This window comes from Gobius niger (assembly GCF_951799975.1).
Source record: "Gobius niger genome assembly, chromosome: 6".
Taxonomy (NCBI): Eukaryota; Metazoa; Chordata; class Actinopteri; order Gobiiformes; family Gobiidae; genus Gobius; species Gobius niger.
Window position 1 is genome coordinate 18,712,511 of NC_136857.1, and position 23,806 is coordinate 18,736,316.

The following is a 23,806-nucleotide window of genomic DNA, read 5'->3' on the forward strand; positions in this document are numbered from 1 at the left end:
TGCACATTCTCCTCCTGCCTTTGACCAAACTAAATCTCCAAATGTGAATTTACATAATGGACTTGGACTAAAGGCATGTTGTGTCCTCATTGTATTTCCGAGTTTCATTCTTATAAAAGCGGAATAAAGCAAAGCATGGGAGATTGGTGTCATGCAAGGAGTTATGCAGATGGGATATTCCTGTTCGATTTAGTCCGGATTTTCTATTCATGATCCCACCACATTTACATATCAACCCCCCATTTAAACAGCACAGTTATTACAGCCACATCCAGCATAGATCAGCAGTGTCAAAGTCAATTATGTTCAGTTGTAAATTTGAAATATGCTGCCACAATATGGAGATAATGGGTGCATGTATTAAAATAGGATGATTATGGACATGTTTTTCATAGAGTGATGTGGTATGGGCTGGAACAGTGGTAATTGTATTTGAAATAAGGCTGTGAGGTTGTGGAGTTGGAAGGCTGGAAGGCTGGCAGCCAAAAGATAAGGTGCATTAAAACAAGATTTAATATACGACCACGCCGACAAGAATAATACTGTAGTCGTTGAACTTTTCAGCATTCAATGAATAAGACTGCCTTCCTGAAACACTTAGGCTGCGCTTTTATTACATTATACATTTATTTCAACCTTGATGGAACATGTTTAGGTATCGCTTTAGATTAAGGTGTGCTTATTAAGTGTTAATTAGCATTAGTAATCATTTTAGGGTTAGGGTAAGTGTTAAGATTAAGTTAAGGGTTGGCTATCAACAAGCGTATTGTTCATGGTCTATTTTATGTACACAGATAAAAGTATAATAAGCAGTGTATAAAAACTTTAAAAACATTTTATTAAAGCTTATTAATACCTTATTAATACTTAACGAACACACATTAATATAACGTGTTATCCATGTTTACCGTATTTATTAAAGTTATTTCATATTCAAAAGGAAACAGATTGGATTTCTTGTCCCAAAAAGTGCACCGCAATATCCCCACACGTTTTCAAATGAGTTACATGTGCTTGGTGTTACGTGCACTTTCTGCCAATTGAAATTGAAATGGCCTACACCACTTTAATGGACACTATGCTCCTATGGTGTATTGCTTTATTTGTCTCCCCCGCCCTTGCTATAAATGAATGAGATTCCATGTCGACATTGCCCAGACTATCCCCATCTGCATGGTTGGTTAATGCCTGGTTTAGTATGCATGTAGGTTAGATGGGGTGTTAAAGCATGTCCTATTATGGAGCAGCATATTGGGAGCGAAATGCGGTGTAATTCGATAAGTGCACTCAATGGCACGCAGAAGGAAAGACAGGGATGTGCCGGAGAGGAATGGGATGAATGTGCACTGAGCTTGACAACAGTTGCTCCGTCACCGTGGGTTACCGTGATGCCCTGCTGTCACAACAAATGTGTGACTGTTAAGACGATCCAAAGTATGGGGGGCTCATTTGAAAGCAAATTTATCGAATCAAATTTGTCTGAGATCATTGCATACTAATGTTTGAGAGTCCGAAAAGGTTTGTTTTTTTCAAGATTCAAGGCCAAGAAGCGTTTGTGTTCTTTCCGTTTAATAAAACTAAAATACAGACACCATCTCTGGAATGGTCCGTAATCAAACAGTTAAGGGGGAAAACAAAGAAGAGAAAAATGTTATCTTTCTCCAATTACTCAAAAACTACTATGCCGTCTGTATCTCATTGTTTATTGTGTAATAACCTGGTATTCAGCAGTGTCCTATAATGACAATTGTTTCCAGAAAGTGGTCATCTGGATTTGTACTGAATGAATTGAATTGTCATAATCTTCTAGCTTGTTCTGTCAAAGTAATGTCCAGCGACCAGTGTTTTTTCAGCATTCTATCCAAAAATGACAAAAAAGGAATGCTCCAAAGCAAATCACTGGAAAATGTATAATTAATTTTTGATTAGGGGAATGCCTTTGGGTTAATCTTTCACTTAATTGAAAATAATGATTTTTTTCCTTTTGCCTTCTATTTATTTTTATTTGCAAAAAAAAAGAAGACAAAAAAAGAAAGGGATCATCCATGTTGTTCCACTTGATTTCCCCGAATTTGTACGTTTAACTAAAAAACAGAAACATTTGGAAAAGCCAATCTAAATCACAGTGAGAGCGTGAATGAGAACAAATGCGACGCCCATTATCAGATTATGGGCCATCATTAAACAGCACCACAACCATTCAGTTTCAAACAAACAAAATGTGGATGCTATTTTGTTAGTTGCGAAATAAAAGCTGAGATCAATTGCGAACTTCCTGTGTTGTTTTTGTCTCTTGCATTTCCAGGCATGCGTATACACAGCGATTGATACTGCATAATGGTAATGCTTGCTTTCAGATGGGTGATTTGAATATTCTAAGTGTTTTGGAGGCTATAGTATGTACTTGGCATACAGCTGTTGGGTACGGATACCACAGCAGTGCGGTCAGGATGGGCTAAGTGTTCTGGAGAGAGGGAATGAAGACAAATGAAGAGTGAAGAGCTAAACACTCTTCTAAGCAGCACATTACTTATTGCCACCCCCTTCATTCTTCCACTTGTGCTTTTTTTTTTTTTTACTCAGCTTGTTTACATGTAGGAAGAGAAATGCATTGTCTTATTGTTTAAACCGAAGTGGTAAATGATACAGAAAAGTCACGGTGGTGCAACAGTAATTTATGTGCCTCTGAGGAAAGCTCATGTTGGCTCTTTTAAATGTAACTCATCGGGTGACACATTTGGCTAAATTGTGTAGGCACTTGGTATAATATTATGTGATCACTGAGAATTGTGTATATTGCTGTGATAACATTCGTTCTCTAATAACACCTTCGCAATCCTGCTTTACAGCCTTCTTAGGTAATATACAAGCCGACAACACCTGCATGTTATTTGTTATTTCAGCATACGAACACGCTACTGTTTCCCTCTTCCCTTCTGTTTGAGAAAATATCACAAAACCCCACACAAAGACTCCCGGCGCAGTAATGAAAAGTGCAAGAGCGTGGCACTTTTGCTACTTTGGCGTCATCGACAATTAATTCCTGCACGGCATACGGCGGGTGCCCACGGTTATACTGATGCTGCTGAGGCCAACGGTGTGAGGACGATGCCCGTATTTTAAAAGAAGCTTTCCCTGTTTTTTTACCCCATACATTCAGCCAAACAGTCATAAGGCGCATGTGTATGGCATCCTCCTGGGACCAAAACTACTTATCAGGAGAAAGCAATGCTGATGGATTGGAGCTGACACGGTGCTTTGATTTCATGAGAATAAAACAATCATCAGCGGAGTTTGCACTTAAAGGAATGACAGCGAGTTTCATTATCAATCAATTTTTTTAAGTGACTGGAGGTGTTATTGCCATGTTCTTTTCTCGGATATGCCATGACTGCTATTTGTTCTTTGCATATGAACATGATGGAGCAATGACTAATTAATATGTACCTCGAAATGCGCAGTATTTGAAGTTTTTTATTGCAATAGCCCCCATTTCAGCTTTTCTATACTGCCTTGACTAGTCTTTCCTGGGTCTTTTAAAAGTGCAATGACTTGATGCGGTGACAGCGCCCCATCCTTCACAGTAATATTTTCCATTCCTGCAGCTAGGAGGAGTGAGGCCAGAGTTGAAGAAAATGGAGTGATTTGTGGCGGTATTGATCGCCGGGTCGAGGCTATTGATCAGACTGGGAGTGCGGGGTAGAGGTGAGGGAAAGAGGGTGCGATAGAGCAGCTGTGGCTCAGGGCAGGGTGCTGTTTTTTTAGACAGGGTGGAGGCAGATAAGCATCAGGACGCATGAGGATTGGTCCCGGGGCGTTCCCAACAGGGGCGGCGTTCATCAACTTCAGATGATTGGCTCGATGCGTTCTGCACACTTTTAGCCACTCCCATCAATACTAATCGATTTGCCTTTGGGAAGATGATGATTCCACTTCCACCAGGCATCAGTCTTCAATGGAGACATCAGAAAGGGTCAAAACAGTCACTGTGTGCATGCATCACACATCAATATGAACTGTGGCCAAGGATGTTTGCTTTTGGTTTGCTTCCCTTGACCTTTGTTCGTCTGTTGTATTGCTTTCTGGTTAACCTGCATAATTTGGAAATATTTTGTTACTTCTCAAAGTTGCTATTATTTTTGTTCTGTTTAAAGCCTGTAGCATCTTATGGACATTAGTATTTCACTTTAAAGCAGTACGAAGTAACTTGTTCACCTTAATAAATCCTTTTCATAGTCCCTCTAGGGGTAATACAAGTGTTGAAGAGATGATTGGGGGGTCTTTCATCTGCCCCTGGTGTCTCTGGCCAGAAAACCACACTTGCAGCTTTCCCTGCTCCGACACGGAGGCGCAATAAACACTAATGGAATCACGAAGAAGAAGCTAACAGGCTAACTGGCAAAGCGAGCTGCAGGCTAGCGCCACTTTAACAGAATTTACAGCCAAGGATTTACATTATCCCTCTTTCCCTTTGTTTTTTCTGTCAGTGTAGTATTTACTCTCACAGTTAAGACAATTAATGAGTAAAAAAAAAAGTCACATGCTATGACACCTGCAGTGGCGCTTATGGCCTCTCGGGGCATGAGTTACTTAGTACTGCTTTAAACTATAGTCTGCATATAGTGGTATTTGCTTTTGGGATGATCATCAAAGCATCCCCCATCTCACTTCCTCTCATTCCATATGGTTCCACACGAAATCCTGCTGGCAGCTCCTGCTTGGAACCTCATCTCTTTTTAAATACAATTCAACGCGCCTTTGAGCGCAATATTGCTCAGCTCTTGTGCACAGTCCCCCGCGGCTGCACTGTCGACGTACAAACGATTAGTCCATGGGCACCTCATTGTGATTAGTCAGAAAGATGATGAGCATATGGAACAACGCGCCCCTCTTTTACCCAGCACGGACCAGCTCAGCACTCCAGAGCCGCTTCCTGGCTCCACTTCCAAGCCCTCCCCAGGTTGTCTCCGAGTCTCATCCCGCCACCATCTGCCAGTGTGTTGTTGGGCTACCTCCAGGAATCACAGCATAGAAACCCCTTCCTTTCCCACCGTGGAGCGAGGGCCGGTTTGGAGCCACTTTGCCGCTGCTTTGAAGGTAACCGGTGAATGCGATGGCTCCTCCCAGCAGGACAGAGCTGTAATGTGGCAATCTGGTCAAACGGGACTCACCGGGGGAGGGGGGCAATGACGATCCGAGAAGTGGCGTGGTACTGGGCTGACTCCAATTCCCACATCCATCAACTCGCACTTAGCGGCTAATTTTAGTACATGTGTGAAAGCAAGAAAAAGAGTGAAACATCTTGTATGTTAAATATTTAAATCAAGATGTTGTTATTTTATAAATACCAGTGTTTCCCAGGTGGATGTTTGACACAACTAACAAGATGCAATTCTGATGAACTTAAAGTGTTCACAGAAGCATCCAGGAGCGTTTAGAATTATACTTTTGTGACATACTCACACAATAATATTAGTGGAAAGATGATAGTGTTTTGCCTGACTCAGAAACAAGGGCTGTGCAATTAATAGAATCAAAACCCCGGCTTGAATGGTTGCAATTAAAAAATGACTGCATTTAGTTTGGCAATGATGTGTTATACAATATCCTACATAGAGTATTATATAGAAGTTTTGACCATTACAAACCTCAGATGCATGTTTTTCTTGTAGCAGTTTTGCAGTTCATATTTCACTCTTCTCGGAAATGTTATTTCTCCTGAACATGTTGAAAATGTGCACTGCAGACTGAATTTTGATTACAAAGCTTTCAAAATTGCAAATCTACTTTTGAATGTGCTACTCTTAAGAAAAATCTCAATCGGGGTTGTTTTTTCCCCCCAAAAAAATCATGCAGCCTTAATAGAAGTAGTATCTAATAAGTGACTGCAGATCCTTATTTTGTGCAGGCAGTAGGTTTCCCTTTGGTCTATTGATAATGTGCTGTAGTTTGAGTACCTTTCATTGCCATCATTCCTCTGCAGGTTGGGTTGTAGAGAAAGTCAAAGCGAACATAGCTGCTACTATATTAGGCACAAAGCTGGCTTATCTTAAAGTTTCTTCCAGGTCTTCGTCTCAAGTGTGTTTCTGTAAGCCAGTAGATTTGGTGACAAGCCTGAACTCTTCAAGTATATCCCCGATCTGGTTTAGAAGTGCAAGAATATGCAAAACTGACTAAACATGGCAGGGAGGAATAGTGTTGGAGGACTTGGGGCGAGGGGGCGGTACAGAATTACGTATGTGTGTGTGTCGTGAGAAGTTTGAATACTGTACATGCGTCATTGGTCCATCACGCTCCCACACAATGCCTGGGTGCAATTACAAAGACGAGAAGGATTTGTAAAGTCCTTGTCTCAAAGAATCTATGACGATTTTTGTTTTTTAAAGGTGGGGTTGGCTTTTTTTTTTACACACCCACTCCGTTATTCTGTCGTGCTCCACACCACACTAACTCAAATAAGGCACACATGGTACATCTACACCACAAATTCTAACTCCAACCCACCAGAGTGAGGGCTCCTGCTCCCCGACAATCTTTGAGGCTTTCCCATACTCGGTCTGAGCTGAATAATACAATTCTTCATGTATATTGCAGGCCAGTCTAATCTGTGCTGGGGAGGTGTCATGGCTGCCAGCTGCAGGGGGGATGAGAGGTGACAGAATCGGGCTCCGTCACTGCGCCGTGTCCATTATTGATAAGCCGGGCCGTGGGGAGCTTACAGCGTAGAGATGGAGAGAAAATGTCGAGATTCAAAGTTTGTTGGTGGCGGCGCACAGATTGAGCGTGTATTCCCCTGTGACTCATTAGGCAGCGGTAACATGGCGTCAGAACTGCCTGAGACGGGCCTGGAGCCTCTCGTGTTTGTGGCAACACAAGATTTTCATGAAGCTTTTATATCATGTCATACAGAGTGTTTAAGTATGCAAAAGACTCTATAGGATTCACATTTTTTGAAAGGTTAGATTCTTTGTCTTCTATAAATGTTTTCTTTCTGCTATGATTATCGGTCACATTGTTGGGTGGCTAGTTTATATAGAGCAAAGTTATACCAATCTCATTATTGCTTATTAGTGATAGTACCTGTTAATTTCATAGTTAGATTCTTAGAAGCAGTCTAATCCGGTTGTCTATGCCAATATAATATGCCTGTTCAGCACTCCCCGTAACAAATATGACTGAGCATATGTTCACAGCTGTTTGGAGCTGTCATTGATTGTGCCTGATTTATGACATCTCAACATCTGGATATTTTAACACTTAGCTGAAATTCTTAAATGATAGGCTTACATACAGATGCAATGATCCAAAAGAATTCTGTTATCTCTATGCTATCTATCTATATGTTCATTTTTTGACAGATTCTGACAACTACTGATGTGTTCAACTAACAGTAGTAACTAATTAGTTGCACATTTTAACATGTCACTTGGGCGCAATCTTATGTTTCTAAACGCAGGCTGTAGACTAGACATGTGTGCTGATCAGGGCGCTCTGTGAAATCTTCAGCTTCATACCTGACGCCATCTAGTTGTTTTGTATCGGACAATATAACAACAAGAATTGCCTCACAGGGCTGCACAAACCTTAAAAGAATGAAACAAAACAACTACGTAGCGTCCAAGCAAATGCACCATCCAGGCAATCATAATGTCCAAACAGATGTAATATCTAAACAAACAGTCAGCAGCAGATGGAACCGTGGCCAGGGCATCACCCATCCTTAGACCCTCACATCCAGTGGGAGAAAAGAGAAACCTCAGGGAGAACCACATAAGGAGAGATCCACTCCCATGCACGGACAGGCAGATAGACCCAGAGCAGATGCGAGTCCCTCTGCAGACAAGGCTGAAGACTGCGATACCCATAATGGTCGGTCAGTTATCACTAGAGCCTCGAGTAGCCAGCGGCAGGGCATGTGAAACAGAGGTCACTCCCCAATGTGACTGGACAGCGGCTAGACGGACACCCATGGCGATATTATGTACAACAGTGGTCCCTCCCCTGGCTTTTTCCTACTATATTGCAGACTTGTAAGGTGGTGGTGGGTGTGGTGGCGCACGTGCTGTTGTTTTTTTTAATCATATTTCCGCGGTGTGTAGATTACTCAAAACTCTTCAATACCAGTGCTAGAGCGGGACAATCAGTATATTCTCTTTCGCTCAGGCCACAGACTCATAGTGCGATAAATAAAGTTTGTAGTTTGTCCTGTGAGAACTTCAAAACGATGTCACCTAAATGCTGAATGAAGTAGGCTACATGAGGCTGCGTGTGACATTAATATAAAGGTGAGGAGAGTGAAGGGGAAGCAGCAAACTCTCGTTGTAGTCAACACTGCCTCAGCCGACCCCTTTATTTCCTAAGCCACACCCTCAGGCTACTGGCCGCCAAGACTGGTGCACCATTGTTTGTATGCCAGATACCAGCCTCATCTTGAGCATCGCAGTTGTGGCGCTAGGCAGAAGATTGGAACCTTAGACCTATTGTAGCAAAAAGGTTTTGAAGTGTTTGGTCGATGAAAACTTGACCTGGTGGAATTATAGAGTGAAAGTGATTAGATCTGCAGCTTTATCCTTAGGCTTAAAACGTAATATCATTCATCTTACATTACACTGAAGGATGAAAATGGAGAGATAAGATGGCTGTCTCTCGTCGCCTTATCAAATCGTGACTCATCTGGAATTAAAAATATACTTTGAAAAGTGGTAATTAAATGCTGTACGGCTCTTTAAACAATAGACGCCTCCACAACCTAATTTGTCACTTGTCAATCAGTAGGAAAAAAAACACACATAATAATAATAATAATAATGCATTAGTCTTATATAGCGATTTTCCAGACGCTCAAAGTCGCTTTAAAATTTGGTGCATTATTCATTCACACCATACTCGGTGATGATAAGCGAGGCAACCACCACCACCAATCACTCACACACATTCGCCAGGCTTCCTGGTGTTCCCAAACGGTCTCCCATCCAAGTCCTGCCAGGCCCTTCCCTGCTTAGCTTCTGAGGTCGGACAGGAGCGGGCCTAGCAAAGGCGGTATGAGCATACATCCTGTTGTGCCCATAAAAGAAAGGAATTATTTACAAATGTTATAACATAAATGTTTATAATACAACAGATCCAAATGTTTACCAAAGCCCTAAAATTGGATTTGTTCTACTATTCATGATAAAAGTTATGACTTTAATGCTAAAATTGATTAAAATAAACTTATTTGGAGATGCAGTTTTTTCTTCACTAAACACACCCAAAATTGTTTGTGACATCGCTGATCATCTTGTTGAAAAAAAACCTGTTTTTGTAATTGCCTTGTCCGTGTTCTAACTGAATGCTACATTAATGCACAAATATCCGGCCAAAAAACACTACAAGTGCATCTCTAATTTGCATGTTAAATATTAGCCAAAATACGACCGAAGTGCTCCTCATCAAAATGGTAAGCTCGTGAAACACTCCAGCTTCGGTCTGTGCTGTTTACACTATATGCCGGTGGGACTTCATTAAAATTAAATAAGTGGCCCTAACCTGGGAAAGGCTGGAAATAGCATCAAGAGATGGCGGTGCATTGGGGTGACTGAGCAACAAAGTCATCCGGGAGAAGATATATCCGCCTGCATCACAAAGGCATTTGATGAGTCTCAAACAGGCCTCTAACAAGCACCCGCGCCACTCCCCTTACTCACGACCTATTGATTTGAATATACACGCCGAGATAACTGTTTGAAATTAAATTGGCTGCACTCAAAAACTGTACTTTTTATGTTAATGCCAGTCTAGAGTAAAGTTTGCTGCCGGTGTGCTTCTACTTTGAGGTAAGAATGTGTTTTGCCGGATATAATGATGATAGGCTAAGTAAAGCTCAATGTTTGGAAATCTAAATTTGACTTAAAGCTGTCGATAGGAAGATGCATAAAACAAGAAAGAGTGAATTCATAGGCATTATCCCCAAGCATTTGCAGCTCCTCTAACTGTGGGAATGATAAAGGAAAAATACATAGTCCATTTGCAATTCATCATGCATGATTTTAACTGTGTGTCAACATGGCAAAACATTTCAGACATTTTATTTGATAATATAGTGGAGCTGTGAATCATGAAAAACAAACTCAAAATACCTTAATCATTTCTGCCAATTTTCCATTGTATCTTTTTTTCTCTCTAGGTCATATCTAAAAGCTCCTTTTAAAACAGGAGCATGGCCCTAAAAGTGGCATTTTTGGCAGTATCCGTTCTTATATAAACGGTTAGAGACAGATTGTCAATGTAACAGTTTGCATGGGCTAAATAGATTCATTATGAGTCAAATGAGTCATTATTGGTGTAATTGCAAAAATAAACAAAATCTCTCTCCCACTTTTGGCACTTCCTTCCCATAATCTCATAATCACTCTTCCTCCTTTTGTCGGGAAGTTGTGGTTTTGGTAAGTACGTTTATTCCACCTATATTATCCAGGTCAAAGCCCATGCTGGCGTTCAGGCTGATTTTAGCATTCAGGAAGCACATGAGGAGAGTGGAATTGATTGCTCCCGTTATGTGGAGAAATGAGAAATGACTGTAACAGATACAATGGCCATGGCCTGAAACTCTCAGATTATAATAAATAACACCTTTGGTTTGTTTTTAAATGGACTCCCACTTGCTGGCGGCTCCCCCGGGTAACTGTAGCTATAGTGTTTAGAGCATTCATTGGTGGATTCAAAGGTCAGAGGGTCAAATATCTACTCTGACTGGTGTGTGCTGTCGATGTTTCCTTGGGCAAGACACTTGATTGATGCCGGTTAGAGGGATAATGGTGCATGGCAAATGGCAGGTTCCATTCGTACAGTCAGTTTTGAGACACAATACAATGTCTTCTTTCAGGGCCATGTTATTGCAAATGACTAAAGTATAGGTTACTTCACATTTCTAAATGACATGACTTGAATTGCTGCCTCTTTGACTTACTTTTACTTCGAGAAATGTCAGCTATAATGATATTGGAAATTATAACTTTTATAGCTTTTATTTTTCAGATACTGTAGTCATTCGTTATTATTACTATACCCTTCTTTTTTTACTGGCAACTGCTCGTTCTTAAACACTTCCTGCTGCAATCTTGACCCATTCAATACATACAATGTGATCGGAAAGTGCCACTCAAACGCCATTGAACGGCACAATTGGAAGTTCCCGCTCAAAAACTCCGGCGCTTTCTAATTTTAGCAAAAGTACTCTCCCTTGATAAGAAGTTTGTGCTCAGAAAGGCAATCTGGACTCTTCAATGACAAGAAGTAGGGAAGGATTATTTATTTATTTATTATGTCTTTTCTTGCTTAAAATCACTTCTTTTATCTGCACTCGAAGGTTGGCTGCTCTTTTGTGAGCAGATGTTTTCTTTATTCCACACTGCACGTTCTATGATTGCACAGGAATCAATAATCGACTGGATCAGGCTTCCAGGGGCCCCTAACCGCGGATCAATGCAGCCCCTGTCAAGCTGCCCTCTTTCTTTTCGCAGGTTAACTATTGTTGGCTACTGTAGCGCTGCGTCCCAGTAGCAGATTTATCAGCGGTGGCATCGAACATGACTTGTGGACTCGTGGCTGTATAATGATATTGATGAGTGGTTAAGGCTTGCTTTGAGCAACGGTTAATCAATGGGTCACCGATCTGCCGCTGGGCACAGATCCCTTCCCACACACCTACAGGCCACCGTAGAGTGGGGAGAGAATTAGATCTGCCAAATTAGATTCTCAGCTCAAAGTACAGGGCAGAGAGAAATGAAGATGAAATCGAAACAGCGCTTTTTGCACCTCCACAAATGTAATATGGGAGACCAAGAACCCAATATCAAGAGCTGTATATTAGCTTCTGGGGCAATGTACTTTCATTACCCATTGTAGATAGATATGAGCCTTATAGCAAGATGTAACAAGAAACGTATTTTATTGTGTGCTTCATATCAGCTTACATCTTGGTCAAGAAATGTGGTGTGCACATTCAGACATTGATTTCCTGTTAAGAAATCAAATTAATTCAAATCGGTGAGTGCATTTAGAAAATGAGATCGTCATGGGCAGGCTCTTGAAGTTTGATTTATGGTTCTCTGACGAGCTACGTTTCCAGTATGCCTTTTATTGTGTTTTATATCGATAATGTAAGGTTTACTGTAACGTTTGTAGAAGTTGATAGAAATAACTTGAGTGTCTTAAAGAAGAACTAAGTAATGATGATTGGGGGGTCTTTCATCTCCCCCTAGTGTCTCAGGCCAGAAAATCACAATTGCAACTTTCCCTGCACCGGGTTTGAGGCACAATACACACTAATAGAATCACAAATCAGAAGCTAACAGGCTAACGGGCAAAGCTAACTGTGGGCTAGCGCCACTTAAACAGTATCTACAGCCAAGTTTGAGTGAAAAAAATTATCTCCATTGTGTAATTGGATGTACAATATCCCTCTCTCCCTTTGTCTTTTCTGTCAGCGTAGTATTTACTCTCACAGACAATTAATGAGTAAAAAAAACGCCACCTGCAGTGGTGCTTAGGGCCTCTAGGGGAATGAGTTACTTAGTTCTGCTTTAAGCCTGAATTGATCGCATACGTTATAAAGTTTGACTGTGTTTAGAAGTGTATTTACCTTGACCCTTCTGTGCACAGCATTCCCCCGACATACATACATTACTGTGAATTCTGAAAACTAGAATAGAAACATTTGATCTGGGAGAGAAAAGCCTTACTGCAATAATAACAATGCCCATGGTCCTCATAAAGGAATAATGTGCGTGTGAATGTATGTGTGCCACGTCCAAACCACCTGCGTATGACTTCAAGTTTCCGCTCCCCAGACCACAAGAGGCAAAAGCGCTCTGTGCCGATTGCATCACCGGCTGTTACCATAGCGACCGTTCCCCACATCGCCGGTGCTGATGTAGAGGCTAAAGCCCTCTCGCTCCCCGCCAGGAGAGGAGCTGGGGGAGCACATCTGTTTTACTTAGCGTCAGTTCCAAAGAAAGGCAGTCTTTATTAGGAACTAAGTGGAAGTGGTGCCCCCTGGGAGTGCTGGAGCATAATGAATTTCAACTCATTCTGCATTGACGCGACGTTGAATCAGTTCCATGGAGCCACGTTGCCCATTTCCTGATTATCGAATGGTCATAGATCAGCGTGGCAGCCATACTGGGAGATGCAAAGAGTACTATTGTCTTGTTATACTTTTTTCCAAAATATTGAAAGTAAGGAATAATACGTTTCAGTAGTTTGGTGATCCTACTCTCAATAAAGGCATTACCATATTTTGAGCCAGTTATTTTTATTCAATGTTTATCTTACAATTCCACTCTCAATTTTTTTTTTTTTTACTGCAACTAACAAACTTTATCCAAGCTTTATCCAAAACTCTAATGCTAACTCATGTATAATTCCCGTAGTGCTCAATGTTAATTATTGATGTGCACCTTTCCACTTTTGTCTTGCACCTATTCTATATTTTTTTTTCAGTCTCGCAACTAGCCATTTTTGTGAAGGTGAAGGTGATTTGATTTTTTTTTTCTCCAAGGTTTATTGTTTTTCTCACTACTTTTAGGGTTTCTACAGTGGTCCATTTTTTTTCTCGGTTTTGGTCTTTGTTTGAGGTAAATGCAACAAGGCAGCACAACAGTGAAACTGATAGAGCGCTCAGCTGCGAACAATGGCTTTGGGGAGCGCTTGTGCACAGAGGTGTAGCGACAATTGCAGAGGAACTGTTTCTGCAGGGTCACACATATTGAACGTCTATATGAGTTGGCGTGGGGAAAGGAAGATGCAACACGATGTGGCACATGGATTCTTCAATACACAGAAGAACAACTAATATGGCTTCTATGTTTTTTTTTCACATATAAAGACGATTGTTGATTGGCAATTCAGCAGACATGCAGGAGAATGACACAAGTAAAGCCATCACCGTTAAGAGCTGGTTTACGAACGTATGCCAGCTCTTAAGGCTAGATTTTGCTTTTGACAAAGGTGTCCTGTTCCCCTCAAATTTCATCATTAGCCATTAAATCAGACCGACTCACCGATGAACAATCCTACGTTTTCAGTCTGTCCACTTAAATTCAGTATTAGAACCATACCTTGTGGTAAGTAATACAAACGGTATCACCACCCTGCTAGATTTCCAGCATCACGGAAGGATGGGCCATTTGCAGAGGACATTTTCTCTAACAAATATTGCACCATGCTTTTCAGTCATGTGACTTTTGTTGTTAATGGCGGACATTATTAATACAGAAGTAGAATTATGCAGTACTACAACATGTAACAGTATCTCTACTCAGGATGACAAATGAAAGACAATTGATTGACAGTGACATTTTTATTTAATCATAATCATTGCTCAAGAAGTTGACAGTAAAAGCATGGCCCCAGAGAGCACACGTTTACGTGAAGAAACCAGTGAGTCATTGTTTAAGCTGCTCAAGGCATTAGCATGCTACCGGTTAGCATTTAGCTTCATTTAGCTTCTTTCTCTTTCAGAGAAAACCCTGAACAACATGTGACAGAGGCGAGAGCTGAGCTGTTACTGTAGTATTTCCTCAGGGTTCATAGATGTGTGCCACACATGTGTTTATTGTGTTGAAGCTCAATGCTAACCGTATCATGCTAACATCTTGAGCAGCTTAAACACTGACTCAATTAATTTAGTCTGAGGAGTGAAGCAGATCTTTACTAAATCCTGATGTAGCTCGACAGACATCGCTGCTACGTCTGTGCCATATTTGCTGGTGATAGTGCACTTAAACGTGTACATAAAAATGCCACTGTCCATCGGTTGTCCTTCATTTTCATCCTGAGTAGAGATATTGTTACATGTTGTAGTACTGCATAATTCTACTTCGGTATTCAAAATGGCCGCCGGAACTACGCGTAGTGTCATTGGAAACGCATGTATAAAAAAAAGTCAAGCTCCTTATGACATTTTGGTATGGAAAAAACGTAACTTTAAAAATCACAACATTTGTTTTGAACAGATAGCTCTGGCGTCTTGGCTTTTAACCTAACCACCAAATACCTCTAGAGATATAATTCGCTCTGCTTGTCCTTTCATAAGCGCGATGCACCGCCCGCTCCCTAAGGCTCATGTCGTGTTTAATGCTTGAGCTATCCAAACATGAACCAAGTGTTACCTGTGACAAGCTCAGGCCGGACATGCCGTCTTCCTTCCCAATGGGATTTGCCTGCTCAGCCTGCGGAGGAGAAAATAAACGCGTGAAAGTGGAGCTTTGAACGCCGTGGGGATAGACACAGATTATCTTACACTATTACGTGAACCGGCTCACACACATACAGCTCTCACAATCGGTAAAAGGCTTTCATTGGTGTCGAGGATTTTGTTAGATTGAGTTTGTTAGTGTGTTTGTTCATGAATGACTGAGCCCGTGTTCTCTGTTGATTGTTGAATGTTTTTTGGTGCAGGTGAAAGAAGACACATTTGAGTTGGTTTTAGTGGGATGATGCAATAGCTATCTCAGCCAAGTACTGTACAATAGTCTATTCTTCAAACCACAAGATGCGACAGTTTATTAGATAACTTCTTCTGTGTATTCAGTTCATTTTCCTTAATTTTCTCCAGTGCTGGTTTTACTTTTATTTTCTCCTTCAAGGAACTGTCCCACATTAATTTAGTTTTGGGATTATTAAACTCCCGGTCTAGAGGGCATTTGAACTTGTTGCTCTCTATTGCCTCACACACTGCAAGAATACCCTTGGGCCGCACAGCTGAAAGCTTACCACGTTTTGTTGAAGGTAAAGTAACACCTCTAACTGCGGGACATGTCCTCCTCATCCAGACTGCTGTCATTTTTTTTTTTTTGTGTGCCTTTTTTCAATCTTCCCAGAGACCAGGCTGCCAATCATACAAGTTCACGACCGACAGACTTCACATTACCTGTTGACAAAAGATTTTTTTTTATCACCCTGTCAGTGAACTTGGATTTCCAACCCCTCCAGATACAAATCACCTTCTTGTGTTTGAAAAAAATCGGAAGTGTCAAATGTCCGTGTGCCGAAGAGCTGGAGGATTTTCCCAGGAAAGTACGGATCACTCCGCGCGCATTGCGTTTGTGTGCTGGTTCGGGCAGCACTTGATACCTGGACTTTGAGACAGCAGGCATCTCGGTGTCAGCTTTTGTCAGTTTGCATGGCTCGAGGCGGGAAGGAAAACATTGCACCATGAGATATGTAACGAACTTCCTCTGGCATGCTCATTTTAATTCTGCGCCGGTGTAATGTTCACTTTGAGGTCTCTTTTTTTATTGACATTGTACATTGTAACAGTGTTGTTTTATGAGCAGTGGTTCTGATGGATGCTTTCTCTGCAAATAAAGGACCTTTGTACAATTGAGTATTTAAAGGCCTATTTCTTTTCATGGCTCAATTAGATATTGCTTTGAGAAACTTGGTAACACAGGCTTATAAAGTGCAATACAAGTGTAAGCCATTATTATTATCATCATTATTATTGATGTTTAGGCTGGTGATTTATGAAGAAAGCTATCATGGAGGAAGGAAAAAGTCACCGCTAGATGTTGCTCCCCTGGTCATTGTAGCTTTCCTTTGAATTAAGTTAATTTATTGGGGAGCCCCGAGGGAATTTCAGTTTGATAAAGGGGCCCCAATGTCCCAGACTTTAGGAAGGCCTGGAGTAGAGCTTTGGTTGTATTTCCCTCATATGATTACAAGCATGTGGCAAAAATATGGCATTGAACCATACCACATGTAACTCCCATCGATTGAACCTCCCCTCTTGTCACTGCGCAGCACACAACACCGGGCCTTCATGCTCCTCGCACCTGTGTCACCAGGCATGTGCATGCGCTTAATGCCTACTACTACAGCCTCCCAGACAGAATACAGATGCGCCTCCCCCCCACCCCACCACCACCACCTCCCACAATCCTGCCACAACACAGAGAGGCTCAGGTATAGCTGTCAGGGCGCTCCCACAGGGAACACTGGGCAAGTCAAAAACAGCCTCATCGCCTGTCACTCCACGCACAGAGGAGAGAGTGTGGAGGGTGTGTAGGGGGGGCAGTTGTCTAAGCTTCACACGAGTTCAAGCGCCATACAACATGAGAAAATGGAAAACAGAATATGTGTTGCTCAAACAAAAGGGATAAAAAAAAATTAAAAAGCGCTTACTTACTATAGGTTTATGGTGTTTTGGTAACATATCAGATTTTATTATGTGTTTCCTTTTTTTTATTATTGAGACCCAAAGTTTTATAGCCAAAGATTTCATTGTATCCGAATGACAAATAAATAATTCTATTCTATCCTATTTGGAAACTGGTGCAATACAGCCATATCTTTTGTTCAATAGCAGAACTCATTGAAACTTCTGTATATTCTAAAAGGGATATTTCATGATTTTTGACATAGGGCCTCATTTCCTAGTTAGTGTCGAGTGTTGTTGATTTCTGGAGATATATTTTTTTTTTAATTCATGCAGTCCTTAAATTTGAAGAGTATAGTGGTGCTAGGCTAGTGCTAGGCTAGTGCATGTCTATGGTAACTAGTAGCCTGCATTAAAAACAGTCTGACCCAAGCACAGTGCACCTGAGGCAAATCACTTATAAGACCAGACTACCGATATAAATGTCTGTGTTGACTGAATCACTTTTTAAATATAACCATTTTGCATTTAAAATGACTTATATTTGATATGTCTAACAATGTATCGTTTTGTAATGTAGAGCTTTATTGTACCATTTTCACTCAAGCCTAATGATAGTGATGATATCATTAACACACCGTCATAGTGTTTCGTAGAAGTCTGCAATACACTAATCTGCTCTGTTAAACATTGATAAAAAAGTATAGGGTCTTTGGACAGAAATCCACCGGAGCCACATATTGATGCCAGTGTCCGCCTTCCCTCTCACTCTCTCTCCTGCGCCTCACTGTCCACTCTTCACAGTCACTGCCCCAGTTGAGGGACATGCCACCTGCTCACTGGTCTGAGAGGACATGCTGCCTGCTCCAGCTTTGGCCTGGAAGTCCCCGATAAGAGCTGCTGTGTCTAACATGTATATCCTCCGACTGCATATCCCCCGTCTCAGAAGACTGTTTTACCATGCGTTCTGTGCTTTGGGCCATAGATGGTCAGGTTTGGCATTTCTCCTCCCTCGGTGCTGCCAGCTGGCTTGCGCCTGCTCTCAGAGTGGGCATTGTGCTCGGCCTGTCACAATAATTACTATATCGACTTATCATTCAATATATGAGAATGAGCTATAATGGCTTTCTGGACAAGGTTTTATTGCACGAGTGGAACTTTCTGTTAATGACCTGTTGTAATCTCATCACAGAACATTGAACACTATGATCTATTTGAGATCTGATGATGATCATGCATCTGATCTGATCATGTATTTCATATCAGAGGCATTAAATGGTCAACACTACTGTTTAGTGCAATAGTTTTCGTAGTGTATTCAAAATGGCCTATTCTAACATGTGTCTGAAGCTGCACTATAAAGTTGCATGCTTTACTCCCTGTATCCACTCAGGCGGCAGTTTGAGCAATGTCAGACAAAGTTTAGTGTTTGCTTTTTCACACCTGATCAAAGACGCGGACGCAGTGGGAAGTTCAGGCTCAGAGCCTTAGGAGCGGTGCGTGAGGCGGCTTTGGATGTTTGGCTAACCTTGGAGCATCTCTGTGCTGTGCGTCTTCCTGGACGGCGGATCACATTGATGTTTTCAAAGTCTGCAATCTCTTCATGAGGATGAACCGAACTGTCCACAGCCCTCTGGATTGATTTTTCTGGGAGTTGTTTTAAAAAAAATATCACACTGGAGCCAAATTTTGCAATAGACACAGCGGGCGGTGAAAGGAGAGAGCTGCTGAGCCTGACTGGACAAATACTCCCTTGAATGAATTGACGGTATCTGTTTGCTTTGCTCTGTAGGATCGCTGCTAATCCCAGAAGCTCTGGTGGTGTTGAACTGTGCTTGTCGGCTCATACAAGGGGAATTTGAGTGCAGCTAAAGCTAGTAATTAAAACTTTACTTAGGACAAGTGCACTGCAGTACAAAACAGAGCTAGACTGAGCCTATAGTAATTTGCTCACTTGGGTCTAATAGAGAAGCGTTCATTTAATACTGTTATGTGGTGTTTACTGGCCTGTGCTGTGCTCTGGAGAAATTGTGTATGATTATGCAAAAGTGCAAAAGTTGTTATGGGTTGGCATGCCTCTGCTTTGAAAATGAAAAACAGCAATTTAACTTCTTCAGTTCAACCTTTTTTTTTCCCTTAAGTTTTCATGTAGAAGAACCTTTTAGCACTCTTTGAAATAAAAAGAAGACAAAACAGTAGTGTGTGTTTGCTCAGTGCAATACTATAAAAAATGTATGCAATGAAACTGAGAATGCAAATGTGCTCTTAGACTTTTTAGTCCAGGAAAATGACGTAGAGGAAGTAAACAATAACAAAGAAGGAAATTAAAATTAAGTTTCAGAATGTTTTTGGGAAAGAATCCAAGAGCGGTTTATTAATCCCTGAAGGGAAATACAGATGTTATTGGAATTTGTTTCATATTCTATGCGAGGTTTGTTGTGGGGTCATCAGCGTACTTTATTTTAGTTCCAATCGTATATTCTCCTAAGCTAATTTTTCTGATAAATGGTTTATTCTTGCTGTGTTTCCAGGCTGCCGAGGAATGCTGTGTGGCTTTGGCGCCGTCTGCGAACGCAACCCGACGGATCCATCCAAAGCTGAGTGCGTGTGTAAAAGAGTGGAGTGCCCCCTACGGGTGGCTCCCGTCTGCGGCTCTGACTCCTCCACCTACACCAACGAGTGCGAGCTGGAGAAGGCCCAGTGCATGAACCAGCGGCGCATCAAGGTTCTCCGCAAGGGGCCGTGCTGTAAGTTCCTGCTCCTCAGCCACTCTCACACACCTCGAAATAGACCTCATGATGAATTCAGTCGCAGGCTGCCAGAACTGTCACTTCGAAGTGCATTTGCTATTTCCAGCACCAGGGAACCTCTATCCAAGTTTTTTTCATCTTCATAGAGATGCTCTTTTGAAATCACATCAAGGCCACTGACTCATTAGTGAAATAGTACAGGAAATATTTCATTTTCTGCAGGCATATAAGAACAGATTCTGATAAATGATTCGGGGAAAAGAAGTTCTGTGACGATTTTGATTTTCACAATGGAAGGAAGTCAAGGGCTCGACAGACGTTTGAGAATTGGTTGATTTTTGAGGACTTTCACAATCCCACAATTGCAAAAACATGTAATTTCCCCAGACCAGCTTTGTTGTGGATGCGAGGAAACAAAGCAAATGCTCTACACACATCCATTATTGGCCCTTGTTTGCTGCTGTGATGTCAACATGCTTTTGACACATTTTCAATCGGCTTTGGCTAAAAAAAAAATCATGTCTCCATAGGGTTGCAGTCAGTCACACAATCAATGGGTGTCTTGCTGAGATGAGCCTTGTTGAACATTTCTTAGCAGCTCACATTTTGCATCCCTTACTTTGGTAAAACAGTTGGCTTGTTTTGGGAAAAATCAGTTTTATGAGTGTTGGAATGTATTTTGTAGTTTATTCAGTAGGTTAGTGATGTTCACAGGGTTTCCAGGTTTCCAAGCTTTAAAAGTCAATCAATTCTTTGTATTGTTTGTGGCATTAAAAATATAGTATTTGGACATTAAAGCAGAACTAAGTAACTCATGCCCCTAGAGGCCCTAAGCACCACTGCAGGTGTCGTGGCATGTACAGTTTTTTTTACCCATTAATTATCCGTGAGAGTAAATACTAAGCTGACAGAAAAGACAAAGGGGGAGAGGGATATTGTACATTCAATTATACAATGGAGAGAATTTTTTTTCACTCAAACTTGGCTGCAGATACTGTTTAAGTGGCGCTAGCCCCCATTTAGCTTTACTCGTTAACCTGTTAGCTTCTTCTTCGTGATCCCATTAGTGTGTATTGCGCCTCTGGGTCGGAGCAGGGAAAGTTGTGGTTTTCTGACCAGAGACACCAGGGGGAGATGAAAGACCCCCAATCATCCCATCAACACTTGCATTACCCCCAGAGGGACTACGGAAAGGATTTATTAAGGTAAACAAGTTACGTAGTTCTTCTTTAAGGTGGCATTAAAAAGCATTAAAGGTGACTTCCTGCTACCTGTATTAACCCTGGTTCAAAACTAGTTTATTCTTGTACTGTCATCTTCGGCCAGTATTAAGTATTATTTTATCTTTTAACCCTTTAGTATCTAATGGAAATTAAATTTTGGATGCTGACGCCTTTGCATCTAACTATGATTTGCACCAAAGAGGTTTCGCCTCATGCTTAACGTAAAATGGAGAGGTCACACTTTCAATATAAAGAGACATGTTGTGGGAAATCCCTTGGCGCTTGTACACTGATTGGTTTAACGTTAATTAAAACAGTCTTAATTACTTGTGGGCATGGATATACGGTACAAAGCGTGTGTTGAGTTTTACAACCTCACATTTGACACGGATTATTCAATACACTCTTTTAATTTGAGTTGAACAAGTGGGCGGTGTGTGGGTGATAGCCGCATCTAAAGTAAATGTTTTGTTTATTTGAGCTCTGCCACAAAATCTTTGGGAATATATGGAGGCCATTAATGTGGCGGGCCATAGAGCAGGGGTGAGTGCCTGTTATATGAACTGTTGCCATTAGCAGTATTGAGTGCTGTGAGAGGTGAAATTGGTGCCTTTGATCCAGAGAAAGATCAATGTCGGTATTGGATCAGTGCATGTACAATATTTCAGAAAGTAATCTGACCCGCGCTGGCAGCTTCCATTAGGCCTCAATCAGTGCGCGGTAGAAAGGCCAGGCAGTGGAGGTGTGCGAGAGTGTGGGCAAGGGGGACTTATGAGAAGTTTTGTTACTATACATTGTACAGACGTTAAATGTTTATTGAGAAATGTTTGCAATGGTACCTACCTATAGATACATTTATCACGGCTATAGGTTGAGTTGAATACAAGTAATATTAAAGATTTTACACATGGATAGAGGTAGCCTGGCATCCAGACTAATCTCCGATGTTTATTAATTAATAAACAGGAGACTAGTCTGGCGACCCTGTCGTAGAAAAGCTACTGCTTGAGGCGGGACTAATGTGGGACAACCGAAGCGCATAGCAGCCAATGAGAACATAGCAGATGTGACGACAGACACGGCCACAAGAAAGTTTTAGTCATTGGGACATTAACAATGGCGCTCCCTGCCACACGGAGTTCAGTAAATGACTTCTGTCGTTTATGTCAGAAAAACTTAAGAATACAAGCATACCGGAGCATTACGTGAAGTGGTTGCGTCACTTCCATTGAAAGCGTGCAATGGAGTGTTGCCAGACCCTCTTCTGTAAAGAAGCGGAGTCTGGTTGGCGAGACTAGGATAGAGGTGCATGATATAAGAATACAACAACCTCAGTGCAATATTTCACTGTTATACATTCAAACACATGCCATTATATTCCAACAAAAAATCTTAAATTGTGTACATCTGACTAAAATGGAAGATCTCAGTGATTTTGTGGCATCTTGAGTCACCTAAATATTGCGATATGTATACTGCGCAAACCTAGTCCTGATGTTTTACTGTACCTCATCTACTTATGCCGAAAATCAAATAATCATCGAATTATTTCAGTGACAAAGTCAGAAAAGAGTGGAAGTAACACGATCCAATCTCCAAATCTGCAATATCCTGGGAGCGGCGCTAAACAGGGCCATCATTGTGAAGAAAATGGTTTTCTATTACGCCCCTTCCTCACACACCAGGCCTCTTTCTTCCTGCATTTATCCCTCCAATAATAAAACAAGTCCCCATTATGTCCAATCCATTGTCTTTCCAATATGGCTGCTCTCCCAGTGCTTAAGCGCCACCTGCACTCTCACCAAACAAAAAGTGCGCTCCTCCCTAAGGCCCTGCGGTGGGTGCGCGGCTCTCGCTGCCACTCTTTAGACTAGCCAGCTCCGCTCCAGCTCGCGCGGGGGTCCTGCCAACATAGCACTGCAGTAGCTTGGGTAACAGTGCATTGTCAGTGTGGTGCCGTGGGCTGCCAGTGTGGGCCCAGCGCTGATTCCAGGGCTCTGATTACAGTACCTGGCACTAATGACGAGCTTGGTGAGCGCTCAAAGAGGAAACAGGGGGGGTGGGGAGGCCATGGAGAGGACGGGGGAAACATAGGGTTTAATGAAGTAATTTGGGAAAATGGGAAAAGTTGTACAGTTGTATGAGTAGATGCGTTCAGGTGGAGGAGGCTTGTAACATATACCTAAACACGAGGAAGATGGAATAAAGCCTGAGGATTGGGTTTGATTTCTAGCTTTGACTTTAGGGACTTGCAGGATTTGGGATTATAATTTTTTCTTCCTGTTTTCTCAATCATTTGACCAGTTAACAGAGACTGATTCAATATTTAATAGAATTTTAGCTTTAAAGGGACTATACAGAGTTTAAAAATGTTAAAACTAAGGATTTTCCTCCCCCTACATGATCCAGCCATGTCCTAATATGTAGAATGAGCTCAGACCTGTTCACCACAACTGCCTCTAAAATCCTGCACTGTCACTCAAAAAGGTGTTCATTCGGGTCCGAAGTGCCGTCATGCACGAGCTTAATATAGAAGCTGCAGCTACGCATAAGACCTGAGCTAGCAGTAGTGAGCATAAAATGACTAACTTGCATCTTTAAGTAAAAAAAAAAAAGGTTAGACTTTAGATTACAGCCTGCAAGTTCCATGTGTATGTACGGGGAACAAGAAAGTAATAATTACACATGTAAGT

The 23,806-nt window shown here is 41.6% G+C and overlaps 1 protein-coding gene across 13 annotated transcripts in view; it reads left to right on the plus strand.

Moving 5' to 3' along the window:
* agrn (agrin) overlaps positions 1-23,806 on the plus strand; it is a 325,948-nt gene that overhangs the window by 160,600 nt on the left and 141,542 nt on the right. For all 13 annotated transcript variants that reach the window (XM_079557727.1, XM_079557735.1, XM_079557734.1 and 10 more), the window contains one exon: positions 19,672-19,887. In XM_079557727.1, coding sequence (XP_079413853.1) covers positions 19,672-19,887 — 216 coding nt within the window. The remainder of the gene's footprint in view (positions 1-19,671; positions 19,888-23,806) is intronic.